Source organism: Eubalaena glacialis, chromosome 3 (genome assembly GCF_028564815.1).
Source record: "Eubalaena glacialis isolate mEubGla1 chromosome 3, mEubGla1.1.hap2.+ XY, whole genome shotgun sequence".
NCBI lineage: Eukaryota > Metazoa > Chordata > Mammalia > Artiodactyla > Balaenidae > Eubalaena > Eubalaena glacialis.
The window spans coordinates 31,669,787-31,686,730 of record NC_083718.1 but is presented as its reverse complement, the minus strand read 5'-3'; the positions used below and the strand labels follow the sequence as shown (position 1 = coordinate 31,686,730).

At 36.3% G+C, this 16,944-nt stretch overlaps 1 protein-coding gene across 7 annotated transcripts in view; it reads right to left on the bottom strand.

Annotated features, from left to right (window-relative positions):
• Positions 1 to 16,944, bottom strand: part of RGS7 (regulator of G protein signaling 7) — a 590,220-nt gene that overhangs the window by 180,026 nt on the left and 393,250 nt on the right. For 6 of the 7 annotated variants that reach the window (XM_061185423.1, XM_061185427.1, XM_061185424.1 and 3 more), the window contains one exon: positions 5,999 to 6,049. The exons of the other annotated variant lie outside the window; for it this stretch is intronic. In XM_061185423.1, the coding sequence (XP_061041406.1) occupies positions 5,999 to 6,049 (51 nt within the window). The remainder of the gene's footprint in view (positions 1 to 5,998; positions 6,050 to 16,944) is intronic. 7 annotated transcript variants of the gene reach the window in all.

Below are 16,944 nucleotides of genomic sequence, written 5' to 3'. Positions count from 1 at the left end.
TAACTAAAATTATAATAATTAATTAAAGGATGCATAAAATAAATAATGTAAAATGTGTTATGAGTAAAACGTTTGCCCAGGGTAGGGGGGTGGAGGAGTAAAAAGATAAAGGTTTGGAATGTGTTCACATTTAAGTTGCTACCAACTTAAAACAGTCTACCATTTAAACAGGCTATCATATGTGAACCTCATAATAACCATAAGAAAAAAACTTGTAGTAAATACACAAAAGAAAATGAGAAAAAGAATCTCAACATAATACTAAAGAAAATCAACAAAACACAAGGGAAGAGATAAAGAGGAAAAGAGAAGAACTGAGAGTAACTATAAGAACAGCCAGTAAACAATAAACAAAATGGCAAAATACATGATTATCACTACTTACTTTACATGTAAATGGACTAAATTCAATAATCAAAAGACACAGACTAGCTGAATGGATTAAAATGCAAGACCCATCTATATGTTGCCTACAAGAGACTCACTTCAGAAGAAAGGACACACATGGACTTACAGTGAAGGGATGGAAAAAGATATTCCATGCATATGGAAATGAAAAGAAAGCAAGAGTAGCTATACTCATATCAGACAAAATAGGCCTTTAAACAAAAACTATAATAAAAGACAAAGAAGAACATTACATAATGATAAATAGGTCAATTCAGCAAGAAGATATAACCTTTATAAACATATATGAACCCAACAGAGGAGCACCAACATATATAAAGCAAATATTAATGGACTTAAGTTGAAAAATTGAAAGCAATATAACAATAGTAGGGGACTTTAACACCCTACTTAAATCAATGCATAGATCATCTAGACAAAATAAGGAAACAGTGGACGTAAATGACACATTTACATCATATACTTAAGAGATATATACATTCTGATACATATGTTTCATCTCAAAGCAGCAGAATACATATTCTTCTCAAATGCATATGGAACAATATCCAGGATAGATCACATGTTAGATTGCAAAGCAAGTCTCAAGTAATTCAAGAAGATTGAAATTATGTCAAGTATTTTCTTTTACCATAATTGTATTAAACTAGAAAACAATCACAAGGAAATAAAGAGAAAAAACACAAAAAATGGAGATTAAATAAAATCTATAATTAAATCTAATTAAATAAAATTGATACCAAAGTATCAATGGATAATCAAAGAATCAAAAGAAGAAAAAAAATACCTAAAGATAAATGAGAACATAAATATGACATAGCAAAGTCTATGGGATGCAGAAAATCAGTTCAAAGAGAGAATTTCATAACAATACACTCCTACCTCATAACAATAATATCTCAAATAAACAACTGACTTTACACCTAAAGGAACTATAAAAAGAACAAAGGTAAAATTAGTAGAATACATGAAATAATAAAGATCAGAGTGGAAATAAATGAAGTAGAGATTAAAAAAACATAGAAAATACCAATGAAACAAGGAGCTGGTTTTTTGAAAAGATAAAATCAACAAAGTAGCTAGACTAACCAAGAAAAAAAGAGAGAGGACTCAAACAAATAAAATCAGAGATTAAAAAGGAGAATTTAAAACTGATACCACAGAAAAATAAAGAATCATAAGGACTGCTACAAACAAGTATATGTGAACAAATTGGACAGTCTAGAAGAAATGGATAAATTTTTAGAAATATACAATCTTCTAAGACTGAATCACGAAGAAATAGAAAATCTTAATAGACTGATCACTAGTAGGGAAATTAAAACAGTAATTTAAAAATCTCCCAACAAACAAAAGCCCACGACCAGTAGATTTTACTGGTGAATTCTAGAAAACATTCAAAAATTTAATATCGATCCTTCTTAAATTTTTCCAAAAAACTGAAGAGAAATGAAGCCTTCCAAACACATTTCATAAAGCTGGCATTACCCTGATACCAAAATCAGACAAGGGCATCACAAGAAAGAAAGTTACAATCCAAAATCCTTGGTGAACATAGAAAATCATATGATCATCCTGATAGTTGCAGAAAAGCATTTGACAAAATTCAACATCAATTTATGCAAAAATGCTCAAGTAAGGGGGTACTGAGGGAATGTACCTCAACATAATAAAGGTCATATATGACAAACCCACAATTAACATCATACTTAACAGAGAAAAGCAGAAAACTTTTCCTCTAAGATCAGGAACAAAACAAGGATGTCTACTCTTGCCACTTTTATTCAACATTGTATTGAAGTCCTAGCCACAGCAGTTAGGCAAGAAAAATAAATAAAAGGCATCCAAATTGGATAGGAAGAAGTAAAACTGTCACTGTTTTCAGTTTACATGATACTATATATAGAAAATCCTAAGACTATACCAAAAAACTATTAGAACTAATAAATGAATTCTGTAAAGTTTAAGGATAAAGAATTAATATATAGAAATCTGTTGTGTTTCTATACACTACTAACAAACTATCAGAAAGATAAATGAAGAAAACAATCCCATTTTCAATTGCATCAAAAAGATTAAAATATGTAGGAATAAATTTAACCAAGGAAGTGAAATACCTGTACACTGAGAACTATAAGACACTGAAGAAAGAAACTGAAGACACAAATAAATGGAAAGATATTCTATGCTAATGAATTGGAAGAATTAATATTGTTAAAATGCCCCTAATAGCCAAAGCAATCTACAGAGTCAATGAAATCCCTATCAACATTCTAAAGCCATATTTTGTAGAACTAGAACAAATAATTCTAAAATTTGTATGGAACCACAAAGGATACCAAATAGCAAAAACAAGCTTGAGAACAATGAACAAAACCTGAGGTATCGAGCATCCTGATTTCAAACTATACTACAAAGCTATATTAATCAAAACAGTATGGTATTGACACAAAAACAGACACACAGATCAATGGAACAGAATTGACAGGCCATAAATAAACCCACAAATATATGGTCAATTAATTTACTACCAAGGAGCCAAAAACATAAAAGAAAGAAATGACATTATCTTGGTGTCATGAAATGTCATAAATGGTGTTGGAGAAACTAGACAGCCACATGTGAAAGAGCAAAACTAGATCACTATCTTATACCATACATAAAAACTAATTCAAAATGGATTAAAGACTTGAGTGTAAGACCAGAAATCATAAAATTCCTAGAAGAAAACATAGGTGGTAAACTCACTGACACAGATCTCAGTGATGTTTTGGTGGATTTGACCCCAAAGGCAAGGGACACAAAAGCAAAAATAAACAAATGGGACTAGATCAAACTAAAAATCTTTTGCACAGTGAAGGAAACCATCATCAAAATGAAAAGGCAACCTACTGAATGGGAGAAGATACTTGCAAATCATATATCTGGTTAAGTGTTAATATTCAAAATATATAAAGAATTCAATAACAAAAAATATGATTAAAAATGGGCAGATGATCTGAATAGTTATTTTTCCAAGAAGACATACAGATGTCCACAACAGGTACTTGAAAAAGATGCTCAACATCACCAATCATCAGGGAAATGTAAATCAAAAACACAATGAGATATCACCTCACACCTGTCAGAATGGCTATTAGCAAGAAGATAATAAATAACAAATGTTGGCAAGGTTGTGGAGAAAAGGAAACCATTGTGCACTGTTGGTGTTAACTGATGCAGACACTATGAAAAACATTATGGAAGTTCCTCAAAAAATTAAAAATAGAACTACCATATGATTCAGCAATTCCCCTTGTGGGAATTTATCAAAAGGAAAAAAAAACACTAACTCAAAAAGATATTTGCACCCCAATGTTCATTGCAGCATCATTTACAATAGCCAGGTTATGGAAGCAACCTAACCGTCCATTGTTGAATGAATGTAAAAGGAAAATTTGGTATGTATATGTAAATATACACTGGTGTTGGATTATGCAACCCCCTTCCCTCAGAAGTCCCTGAAGATCATGCAACCCTCTCCCCATCTCTAAATGGATCACCAGAACCTGCTCCCATACCAAAGCATTAGTCTTTTCTTCCAACTTGCCACAAAATTCTCTTTCAACAAATTATTGATCTAGAACTTCAAATGATCCCCAGAGTTCTTCAAACAACCACTTGACCACCAAATAAGCACAACATAGAAGCCTGGCATGGGTTTCTCTTTTATTTTTAAATATATTCAGATAATTTATGAAGTTAAAATTAGACCTAGCTTTATAATAACTACTTATCTCTTCATGAGCAGTTCTAAAATGGTATGATTAAATTAATCATGCAACCACCAAAGTAGATGTCAACTACATTCTTGATCATATTTAACTAGAATCATCTCCCAGGTTGATTCATTTTCTGTGTGCAAAATCTGTTATATCTTCAGAACAATCATCAGTGCTTCTTAAAATGCAGCACAGAATTTTTCACTCCATACCAACCAACCAAAAACTAATTTTTCAGCCTGTCATAAATATGACTAAAAAATATGAATGTTCTTTCCCAGATATAATTGATTTTATCTTTTTATATACCTTCTAATGAAGATTTACAACCTCCTTAAACTGTTGAACAAGCAAATAAAATCAGTTTTTCATATACATTATAGCTAAAATGATATTTCTTGTATAAATTATAAACAATGAATGTTTCTTACTAGCATATTATACCTGTATATTTCCCCTGCTTCTCAGACTATTACTGAAGTACACTTTCAGTCTTAATTTGCAAAAGAACTACTCTTTTGTATCTACTTCACCTTTTGAGAAATGATATTCTTTGCAAATCAGTAGTTCCCTGGTTTTCTGTGACTGTGCCAGTGTTTTCTTAGCACTGGAGTCTTTTGTCTGGTGCTACAGTTTACAAAGTCAGGAATGGCACTGAGCTGAGGCTGAAAGGTAAAACTGTCAAGACCGTGGCTTCCTTTCCCAATAATTATCTCCTTTTTTCACCTAGTAATAATTTGATGCTGGCAGTAGCTGCTTCATCTTTACTTACTTGTTTTATTCCTGTTTAACTTGATAGAATAAGTATTTTAAAAGATCATACACCAAGTGATCAGGGGATGTACACAGACATTTTGTACAGAATTAGAAGTATATTTTCTGGTGGCACGGCCTTATAAAGTTAGCTCAAAATGAGTAAAAATAAAAACTTTGCATCTCCATGTACTATTATTTCTAAACCATTCTAAGGTGGTAATCACCAGAAGCAGGAGTAAAAGCCATATCAATTTTTTTTTTTTAATTGAAGGAATAGTGTCTGTGTAGTTAGTGTATTACCATCTTTCTCTATTATGTCATTCTGTCACTGTAATCCCAATTTTTATGTTATTTTCTTTTGTTTTTTTCAGCATCTTCTCTAAACAAAATAATCTCATTTTTATTTCAGTGATGTGAAATATTTGCCACACATGAAGGCTCTTACATGATATATTTTAAAAGTCATTAAATTCCTCACAATTCAGAATATGTTCTAGGCAATGAAGAAGTGTGCTGGTAGAAACTGTTCTCAAATTGTGGACATTGGTTTTGTGTTGCAGAATACACAAAATGTCCACCACAATAAATGAGTCCATGGCTGCAATAAGGGTATTAAAAACATAACATAGGCATGATAAAAAATTGGAATTACAAATAACATTGTTTTCAAACCTCATGCAAAAATGGAGTTAAGGCAAAATTATAAATTAATGAGATTTAGTTCTATGTGTTTTTAGAAGAGAAATTTAATTATTTCATAATCACTTGCTATAAATTATATGTATAATTATCTATGGACATGTATATTGCTCATCCCTTCTAACAGTCGCTAATCACCTGAATCAAATGTTATAAAATAGGACATTATATATTGAAAAAATTTTAAAGTAAACTAAATAAAATTTAGTTAAATATACATTGACTACAATAAAATCTGTATAAATGGGAGAAACATACTTAAAATGTAATTATAATTTTTCAGGTTTGCTTGCTTGTCATGTTAGCCCTGAGAAAACATATTTCTTAAAACCACAAAGAAAATACTTTTATCGATGGGAAAATTATTTATTTACCTGGATCTTCTATGGTTAAGTTCTTTATTAACCATTGAACAATGTCTGACCCTGAAAAAAGAGAAAAAGAAAAACACATATATATATATATGAACATCTATTTATATATGTTAACCTTAAGAACTCAACATTTAGCACTCATAAGAGTAGGAATGTTTCTAATTGTTATAATAACAGATTAAAGATCAGCCACATATGAAGTATTGAAAACAGAGCGTGAATACATTGTCTTTCTTCAGTGAGCCAAGGTGCAAACTAGTCAATTATTAAATATGAAATGTTTAAACATAAAGATTTAATACACTAGTAGTGGATAAAGTGATTCATTGATTTATTCATTTAATGAATGTTTATTGAGTGCCCACTATGTTTCAAGCACAATTCTTAGCATGGCATAACCAATACTTTATAAGATGATACCTGTCTCATTTCTGGTTTTCCCCATCCAGTCCCTGTATCTACTCTCAAGCCAACCCAAATTGGTTGTCAGTTTTGGGCAACAAATTTGTGTTGTTATAGTACTGTGTCTTTATAATACTATTTTCTTTGACTGAAAGGTCTTTCCACTATTTTCAAGACACTCAAGATTCATTTACACAACAGAACTTCCCTTGACCATCACCTTTGGCAATGTGTGTGGAGAGCCGTAGGCTGGTCAAAAGGAAAGCAGGGCAGCCAACATTTCTACTGGGCTGTGATCCAAGATTGAAAGGATAAGGCCCTGAGCTAGTTCAGTGTACCAGTGAATTAGAACAGAATTAGACTTGTTCTAAGACCTTGTGACTAGGTCTGGGGTTGGCCAGTGGGAAAATTAAGAGGACTCAAAGTTTACAGTCCAGGAACATTAGGAATGAACGGAATGGGGAAAATATGAGCAGAAATGGGAGATTCAGGAAGAGGAGCTGATTTACCTGAGATGTTCATTTCTGTTTAATTTGGCTTTCAGCATAATTCATTTCTACATAAAACTGCAAAAAATATGTAATGTAAATAGTTACATATACTTAGTAAGCTGTATCAGGGCTGCATGAATGAAATTTTGTGTGAAACGAGATTCTATTTCTACCTCTCTTGGAGATTGGGTACAGCTGTAGCCTACCCACCTGAGACCTGGCAAATGAGTGATATTAACAATGGCCAAATAATTCTAGTTGCTTAAAGCAGAAGAGTTCAAAATTAATTTCAAAATAAACTTGAGGGGGCTGGGCAAGATGGCGGAAGAGTAAGACGCGGAGATCACCTTCCTCCCCACAGATACATCAGAAATACATCTACACGTGGAACTGCTCCTATAGAACACCTACTGAACGCTGGCAGAAGACCTCAGACCTCCCAAAAGGCAAGAAAATCCCCACGTACTTGGGTAGGGCAAAAGAAAAAAGAAAAAACAGAGACAAAAGAATAGGGATGGGACCTGCACCAGTGGGAGGGAGCTGTGAAGGAGGAAAGGTTTCCACACACTCTGAAGCCCCTTCGCGGGCGGAGACTGCGGGTGGCAGAGGGGGGAAGCTTCAGAGCCACGGAGGAGAGCGCAGCCACAGGGCTGCGGAGGGCAAAGCGGAGAGATTCCCACACGGAGGATCAGTGCCGAGCAGCACTCACCAGCCCGAGAGGCTTGCCTGCTCACCCGCCGGGGCGGGCGGGGGCTGGGAGCTGAGGCTCCGGCTTCGGTCGGATCGCAGGGAGAGGACTGGGGTTGGCTGCGTGAACACAGCCTGAAGGGGGCTAGTGCACCACGGCTAGGCGGGAGGGAGTCCGGGAAAAACTCTGCAGCTGCCGAAGAGGCAAGAGACTTTTTCTTGCCTCTTTGTTTCCTGGTGCGCGAGGAGAGGGGATTCAGAGCGCAGCCTAAACGAGCTCCAGAGACGGGTGCGAGCCACGGCTATCAGCGCAGACCCCAGAGACGGGCATGAGACGCTAAGGCTGCTGCTGCGCCACCAAGAAGCCTGTGTGCAAGCACAGGTCACTATCCACACCGCCCCTCCTGGGAGCCTGTGCAGCCCGCCACTGCCAGGGTCGCATGATCCAGGGACAACTTCCCTGGGAGAACATACGGCGCCTCAGGCTGTTGCAACATCACGCTGGCCTCTTCCGCCGCTGGCTCGCCCCGCACCCGTACCCCTCCCTCCCCGCGGCCTGAGTGAGCCAGAGCCCCCGAAGCAGCTGCTCCTTTAACCCCGTCCTGTCTGAGACAAGAACAGACGCCCTCAGGCGACCTACACGCAGAGGCGGGTCCAAATCCAAAGCTGAACCCCAGGAGCTGTGCGAACAAAGAAGAGAAAGGGAAATTTCTCCCAGCAGCCTCAGGAGCAGCGGATTAAATCTCCACAATCAACTTGATGTACCCTGCATCTGTGGAATACCTGAATAGACAACGAATCATCCCAAATTGAGGAGGTGGACTTTGGGAGCAAGATATATTATTTTTTCCCCTTTTCCTCTTTTTGTGAGTGTGTATGTGTATGCTTCTGTGTGAGATTTTGTCTGTATAGCTTTGCTAAACCATTTGTCCTAGGGTTCTGTCCGTCCTTTTTTTTTTTACTTAAAAAATTTTTTTTCTTAATAATTATTTTTTATTTTAATAACTTTATTTTATCTCACTTTATTTTATTTTATTTTATCCTCTTTCTTTCCTTCTTTCTATTTTTTCTCCCTTTTATTCTGAGCCGTGTGGATGAAAGGCTCTTGGTGCTCCAGCCAGGCGTCAGGGCTGTGCCTCTGAGGTGGGAGAGCCAACTTCAGGACACTGGTCCACAAGAGACCGCCCAGCTCCACATAATACCAAATGGCGAAAATCTCCCAGAGATCTCCATCTCAACACCAAGACCCAGCTTCACTCAACGACCAGCAAGCTACAGTGCTGGACACCCTATGCCAAACAACTAGCAACACAGGAACACAGCCCCATCCATTAGCAGAGAGGCTGCCTAAAATCATAATAAGGCCACAGACACCCCAAAACACACCACCAGACGTGGACCTGCCCACCAGAAAGACAAGATCCAGCCTCATCCACCAGAACACAGGCACTAGTCCCCTCCACCAGGAAGCCTACACAACCCACTGAACCAACCTTAGCCACTGGGGACAGATACCAAAAACAACAGGAACTACAAACCTGCAGCCTGCGAAAAGGAGACCCTAAACACAGTAAGATAAGCAAAATGAGAAGACAGAAAAGCACACAGAAGATGAAGGAGCAAGGTAAAAACACACCAGACCTAACAAATGAAGAGGAAATAGGCAGTCTACCTGAAAAAGAATTCAGAATAATGATAGTAAAGATGATCCAAAATCTTAGAAATAGAATAGACAAAATGCAAGAAACATTTAACAAGGATGTAGAAGAACTAAAGAGGAACCAAGCAACGATGAAAAACACAATAAATGAAATTAAAAATACTCTAGACGGGATCAATAGCAGAATAACTGAGGCAGAAGAATGGATAAGTGACCTGGAAGATAAAATAGTGGAAATAACTACCACAGAGCAGAATATATAAAAAAGAATGAAAAGAACTGAGGACAGTCTCAGAGACCTCTGGGACAACATTAAATGCACCAACGTTTGAATTATAGGGGTCCCAGAAGAAGAAGAGAAAAAGAAAGGGACTGAGAAAATATTTGAAGAGATTATAGTTGAAAACTTCCCTAATATGGGAAAGGAAATAGTTAATCAAGTCCTGGAAGCACAGAGAGTCCCATACAGGATAAATCTAAGAAGAAACACGCCAAGACACATATTAATCAAACTATCAAAAATTAAATATAAAGAAAACATATTAAAAGCAGCAAGGGAAAAACAACAAATAACACACAAGGAAATCCCCATAAGGTTCACAGCAGATCTTTCAGCAGAAACTCTGCAAGCCAGAAGGGAGTGGCAGGACATATTTAAAGTGATGAAGGAGAAAAACCTACAACCAAGACTACTCTACCCAGCAAGGATCTCATTCAGATTTGATGGAGAAATTAAAACCTTTACAGACAAGCAAAAGCTGAGAGAGTTCAGCACCACCAAACCAGCTTTACAACAAATGCTAAAGGAACTTCTCTAGGCAAGAAACACAAGAGAAGGAAAACACCTACAATAACAAACCCAAAACATTTAAGAAAATGGGAATAGGAACATACATATCAATAATTACCTTAAATGTAAATGGATTAAATGCTCCCACCAAAAGACACAGACTGGCTGAATGGATACAAAAACAAGACCCGTATATATGCTGTCTACAAGAGACCCACTTCAGACCTAGGGACACATACAGACTGAAAGTGAGGGGATGGAAAAAGATATTCCATGTAAATGGAAATGAAAGGCAAGCTGGAGGAGCAATTCTAATATCAGACAAAATAGACTTCAAAATAAAGACTATTACAAGAGACAAAGAAGGACACTACATAATGATCTAGGGATTGATCCAAGAAGAAGATATAACAATTGTAAATATTTATGCACCCAACATAGGAGCACCTCAATACATAAGGCAAATACTAACAGCCATAAAAGGGGAAATCGACAGTAACACAATCATAGTAGGGGACTTTAACACCCCACTTTCACCAATGGACAGATCATCCAAAATGAAAATAAATAAGGAAACACAAGCTTTAAATGATACATTAAACAAGATGGACTTAATTGATATTTATAGGACATTCCACCCAAAAACAACAGAATACACATTTTTCTCAAGTGCTCATGGAACATTCTCCAGGATAGATCATATCTTGGGTCACAAATCAAGCCTTGGTAAATTTAAGAAAATTGAAATCGTATCAAGTATCTTTCCCGACCACAACGCTATGAGACTAGATATCAATTACAGGAAAAGATCTGTAAAAAATACAAATACATGGAGGCTAAACAATACACTACTTAATAACGAAGTGATCACTGAAGAAATCAAAGGGGAAATCAAAATATACCTAGAAACAAATGACAATGGAGACACGACGACCCAAAACCTGTGGGATGCAGCAAAAGCAGTTCTAAGAGGGAAGTTTATAGCAATACAAGCCTACATCAAGAAACAGGAAACATCTCAAATAAACAACCTAACCTTGCACCTAAAGCAATTAGAGAAAGAAGAACAAAAAAACCCTAAAGTTAGCAGAAGGAAAGAAATCATAAAGATCAGATCAGAAATAAATGAAAAAGAAATGAAGGAAACAATAGCAAAGATCAATAGAACTAAAACCTGATTCTTTGAGAAGATAAACAAAATTGATAAACCATTAGCCAGACTCATCAAGAAAAAATGGGAGAAGACTCAAATCAATAGAATTAGAAATGAAAAAGAAGAAGTAACAACTGACACTGCAGAAATACAAAGGATCATGAGAGATTACTGCAAGCAACTCTATGCCAATAAAATGGACAACCTGGAAGAAATGGACATATATTTAGAAATGCACAACCTGCCGAGACTGAACCAGGAAGAAACAGAAAATATGAACAGACCAATCACAAACACTGACATTGAAACTGTGATGAAAAATCTTCCAACAAACAAAAGCCCAGGACCAGATGGCTTCACAGGCGAATTCTATCAAACATTTAGAGAAGAGCTAACACCTATCCTTCTCAAACTCTTCCAAAATATTGCAGAGGGAGGAACACTCCCCAACTCATTCTACGAGGCCACCATCACCCTGATACCAAAACCAGACAAAGATGTCACAAAGAAAGAAAACTACAGGCCAATATCACTGATGAACATAGATGCAAAAATCCTCAACAAAATACTAGCAAACAGAATCCAACAGCACATTAAAAGGATCATACACCATGATCAAGTGGGGTTTATTCCAGGAATGCAAGGATTCTTCAATATACGCAAAGCAATCAACGTGATACACCATATTAACAAATTGAAGGAGAAAAACCATATGATCATCTCAATAGATGCAGAGAAAGCTTTCAACAAAATTCAACACCCATTTATGATAAAAGCCCTGCAGAAAGTAGGCATAGAGGGAACTTTCCTCAACATAATAAAGGCCACATATGACAAACCCACAGCCATCATTGTCCTCAATGGTGAAAAACTGAAACCATTTCCACTAAGATCAGGAACAAGACAAGGTTGCCCACTCTCTCCACTATTATTCAACGTAGTTTTGGAAGTTTTAGCCACAGCAATCAGAGAAGAAAAAGAAATAAAAGGAATCCAAATCGGAAAAGAAGAAGTAAAGCTGTCACTGTTTGCAGATGACATGATACTATACATAGAGAATCCAAAAGATGCTACCAGAAAACTACTAGAGCTAATCAATGAATTTGGTAAAGTAGCAGGATACAAAATTAATGCACAGAAATCTCTTGCATTCCTAAACACTAATGATGAAAAATCTGAAAGTGAAATTAAGAAAACACTCCCATTTACCATTGCAACAAAAAGAATAAAATATCTAGGAATACACCTACCTAAGGAGACAAAAGACCTGTATGCAGAAAATTATAAGACACTGATGAAAGAAATTAAAGATGACACAAACAGATGGAGAGATATACCATGTTCTTGGATTGGAAGAATCAACATTGTGAAAATGTCTCTACTACCCAAAGCAATCTACAGATTCAATGCAATCCCTATCAAACTACCACTGGCATTTTTCACAGAACTAGAACAAAAAATTTCACAATTTGTATGGAAACACAAAAGACCTCGAATAGCCAAAGCAATCTTGAGAACGAAAAATGGAGCTGGAGGAATCAGGCTCCCTGACTTCAGACTATACTACAAAGCTACAGTAATCAAGACAGTATGGTACTGGCACAAAAACAGAAACATAGATCAATAGAACAGGACAGAAAGCCCAGAGATAAACCCACACACATATGGTCACCTTATCTTTGATAAAGGAGGCAAGCATATACTGTGGAGAAAAGACAGCCTCTTCAATAGGTGGTGCTGGGAAAACTGGACAGGTACATGTAAAAGTATGAATTTAGAGCCCTCCCTAACACCATACATAAAAATAAACTCAAAATGGATTAAAGACCTAAGTGTAAGGCCAGACACTATCAAACTCTTAGAGGAAAACATAGGCAGAACACTCTATGACATAAATCACAGCAAGATCCTTTTTGACCCAGCTCCTAGAGAAATGGAAATAAAAACAAAAATAAACAAATGGGACCTAATGAAACTTAAAAGCTTTTGCACAGCAAAGGAAACCATAAACAAGACCAAAAGACAACCCTCAGAATGGGAGAAAATATTTTCAAATGAAGCAACTGACAAAGGGTTAATCGCCAAAATTTACAAGCAGCTCATGCAGCTCAATAACAAAAAAACAAACAACCGAATCCAAAAATGGGCAGAAGACCTAAATAGACATTTCTCCAAAGAAGATATACAGATTGCCAACAAACACATGAAAGAATGCTCAACATCATTAATCATGAGAGAAATGCAAATCAAAACTACAATGAGATATCATCTAACACTGGTCAGAATGGCCATCACAAAAAATCTACAAACAATAAATGCTGGAGAGGATGTAGAGAAAAGGGAACACTCTTGCACTGTTGGTGGGAATGTAAATTGATACAGCCACTATGGAGAACAGTATGGAGGTTCCTTAAAAAACTAAAAATAGAACTACCATATGACCCAGCAATCTCACTACTGGGCATATACCCTGAGAAAACCATAATTCAGAAAGAGTCATGTACCAAAATGTTCATTGCAGCTCTATTTACAATAGCCAGGACATGGAAGCAACCTAAGTGTCCATCATCAGATGAATGGATAAAGAAGATGTGGCACATATGTACAATGGAATATTACTCAGCCATAAAAAGAAACGAAATGGAGTTATTTGTAGTGAGGTGGATGGAGTTAGAGTGTGTCATACAGAGTGAAGTAAGTCAGAAAGAGAAAAACAAATACCGTATGCTAACACATATATATGGAATCTAAGGAAAAAAAAAAAAAAGGTCAAGAAGAACCTAGTGGCAATACAGGAATAAAGACACAGACCTACTAGAGAATGGACTTGAGGATATGGGGAGCGGGAAGGGTAGGATGTGACAAAGTGAGAGAGTGGCATGGACATATATACACTACCAAATGTAAAATAGATAGCTAGTGAGAAGCAACTGCATAGCACAGGGAGATCAGCTCTGTGCTTTGTGACCACCTAGAGGGGTGGGATAGGGAGGGTGGGAGGGAGGGAGATGCAAGAGGGAAAAGATATGGGAACATATGTACATGTATAACTGATTCACTTTGTTATAAAGCAGAAACTAACACACCATTGTAAAGCAATTATACTCCAGTAAAGATGTTAAAAAAAAAAGCACTTGAAAGATGCTCCACATTGCTAATTATTAGAGATATGCAAATCAAAACTACAGTGAGAGGGCTTCCCTGGTGGCGCAGTGGTTGAGAATCTGCCTGCTAATGCAGGGGACACGGGTTCAAGCCCTGGTCTGGGAAGATCCCACATGCCGCGGAGCAACTGGGCCCGTGAGCCACAACTGCTGAGCCTGCGGGTCTGGAGCCTGTGCCCCGCAACGGGAGGGGCCGCGATAGTGAGAGGCCCGCGCACCGTGATGAAGAGTGGCCCCCGCACCACGATGAAGAGTGGCCCCTGCTTGCCGCAACTGGAGAAAGCCTTCACGCGAAACGAAGACCTAACACAGCTAAAAAAATAAATAAATAAATAAAGTAGCTATTAAAAAAAAAAAAAAACTACAGTGAGGTATCACATCATGTCAGTCAGAATGGCCATCATCAAAAGTTGACAAACAGTAAATCCTGGAGAGGGTGTGGAGAAAAGGGAACCCTCCTACACTGTTGGTAGGAATGTAAATTGGGAGAACCCCTATGGAGAACAGTATGGAGGTTCCTTAAAAAACTAAAAATAGAACTACCATATAATCCAGCAATCCCACTCCTGGGCATATATTTGGACAAAACCATAATTCAAAAAGGTACATGAACCCCAATATTCATTGCAGCAGTATTTGCAATAGCCAAAACATGTAAGCAAGCTAAATGTGCATCAACAGAGGAGTGGATAAAGAAGATGTGGTACATATATACAGTGGAATATTACTCAACCATAAAAAAGAATGAAATAATGCCATTTGCAGCAACCTGGATAGACCTAGAGATTGTAATACTGAGGAAAGTAAGTCAGACAGAGAAAGACAAATATCATATGTTATCCCTTATATATGGAATCTAAAAAAAAATTGGTACAAATGAGCTTATTTACAAAACAGAAATAGAGTCACAGATGTAGCAAACAAATGATTACCATGGGGAAAAATGGCGGAGGGATAAAGTGGGAGATTGGGATTGCCATATACAAACTACTATATATGAAATAGATAACTAATACGGACCTATTTGATAGCACAGGGAGATCTACTCAATATTCTGTAATGGCCTATATGGGAAAATAATCTTAAAAAAGAGTGGAAATGTGTATATGTATAACTGATTCACTTTATTCTATACCTGAAACTAACACAACGTTGTAAATCAACTATATTCCAATAAAAAATTTAAAAAAAAATTCAGTTCCTCCCAGTCACACTAGCCACAATTCAAGTGCTTAATACCCTCAGTTGGCTAGTGGCTACTGTATTGGAACTGCAGATATAGAACATTTACATCATTGCAGAAAGTCTAATGGACAGCACTTGTCCAGATACTACAGTATTACAAGAACAATTCTCTGAATATGTATGTGTTTTCACAGGCTAATCTTTACTTTTTCAAAATGAAATTAACATGTGAAAGTAAACAGGACCTAACACAATATAGACATACAGCAACAACAAAAATGTGTTAGTATCTCTTCCACTCAAGTTGGAAGGAACATTTCCATGAAGTAAGAGTAAGAAGAAAATCAAGGGAATTAAAAAAAGTGCTCCAAAGTGAAAACAAGAGACGGAAGTTCAAATTAGCTTAGAGCAGAAGAAGAAAATTAGATAATTTTAAAGGTAGATGAGTAAGGATAAAAGCTTTCTAAACAAGATATAAAAGCAAGAAGCTAAAAAAAATTAATAAATGACTGATATGAAGTTTTAAAATTAAAAAATTCTATACAGAAAAAAAGGAAAGGCATATAAACAAAGTTTTAAAAAAAAGAACAATTGTGAAGTTTTTGTAATGAATTTGGAAAAGGAAGTATTTCTTCCATGTCTTCTCAGCACTCATCATCTTGATGTTACATTTTATATTTATTAACACTAGATTTTATGGGTATTTGTTTTCATCCCCCATGAAGACAAGCATGTGATCTGCCTTGTTCATGACTGTGTCTTCAGTGCCTCAGGTGGTTTGGGCATATGATAAGAATTCAATAAATGGTTGATGAATGGATGAATATAAATTTAAAACTTTGAGAAAATAACTATTAGAGACCAGTAACCCAACAGCAAAGCAGGCAGATATATGAATAAGACATTCATTAAATATTAAATGGAAATAGTCCATATTAAATAATAAAACAATATATACATAAAATTTATACTCAACACATTGGCAAAATGAAAAAAATGTTTCATAATACACCATTTTGAGGAAAGGATAGAGAACCAGAACTTTTATACACTAGTTAGAGTTCAGTCCCTTTTCAGGATAATTTTGTAAAATTTATTAAATTATAGCTATCACCTTATAGCTCAGAAAATCTGCTATTTAAAAAATGTGCCCTATTGCTATACAAGTGCATAAAGATATAAACACACATAAAGATATTCACACACAAATATACTCATTTCAGCATTGTTTGCAAACTCCCCCCCCCAATAAAGTGTCTATACAACCTGATATTCTGGTGTTTTGAGCAAGTGAGTCCACTTTCCTGAGTGTCAACCTCACTCTTAAAAAAGAACTTTAGTGAGGAGGATAACAGAATCCCATAAAGTGTTTTGTTTTAACAAGCGATTCTGAGTTTGCATCAAAACATAATTA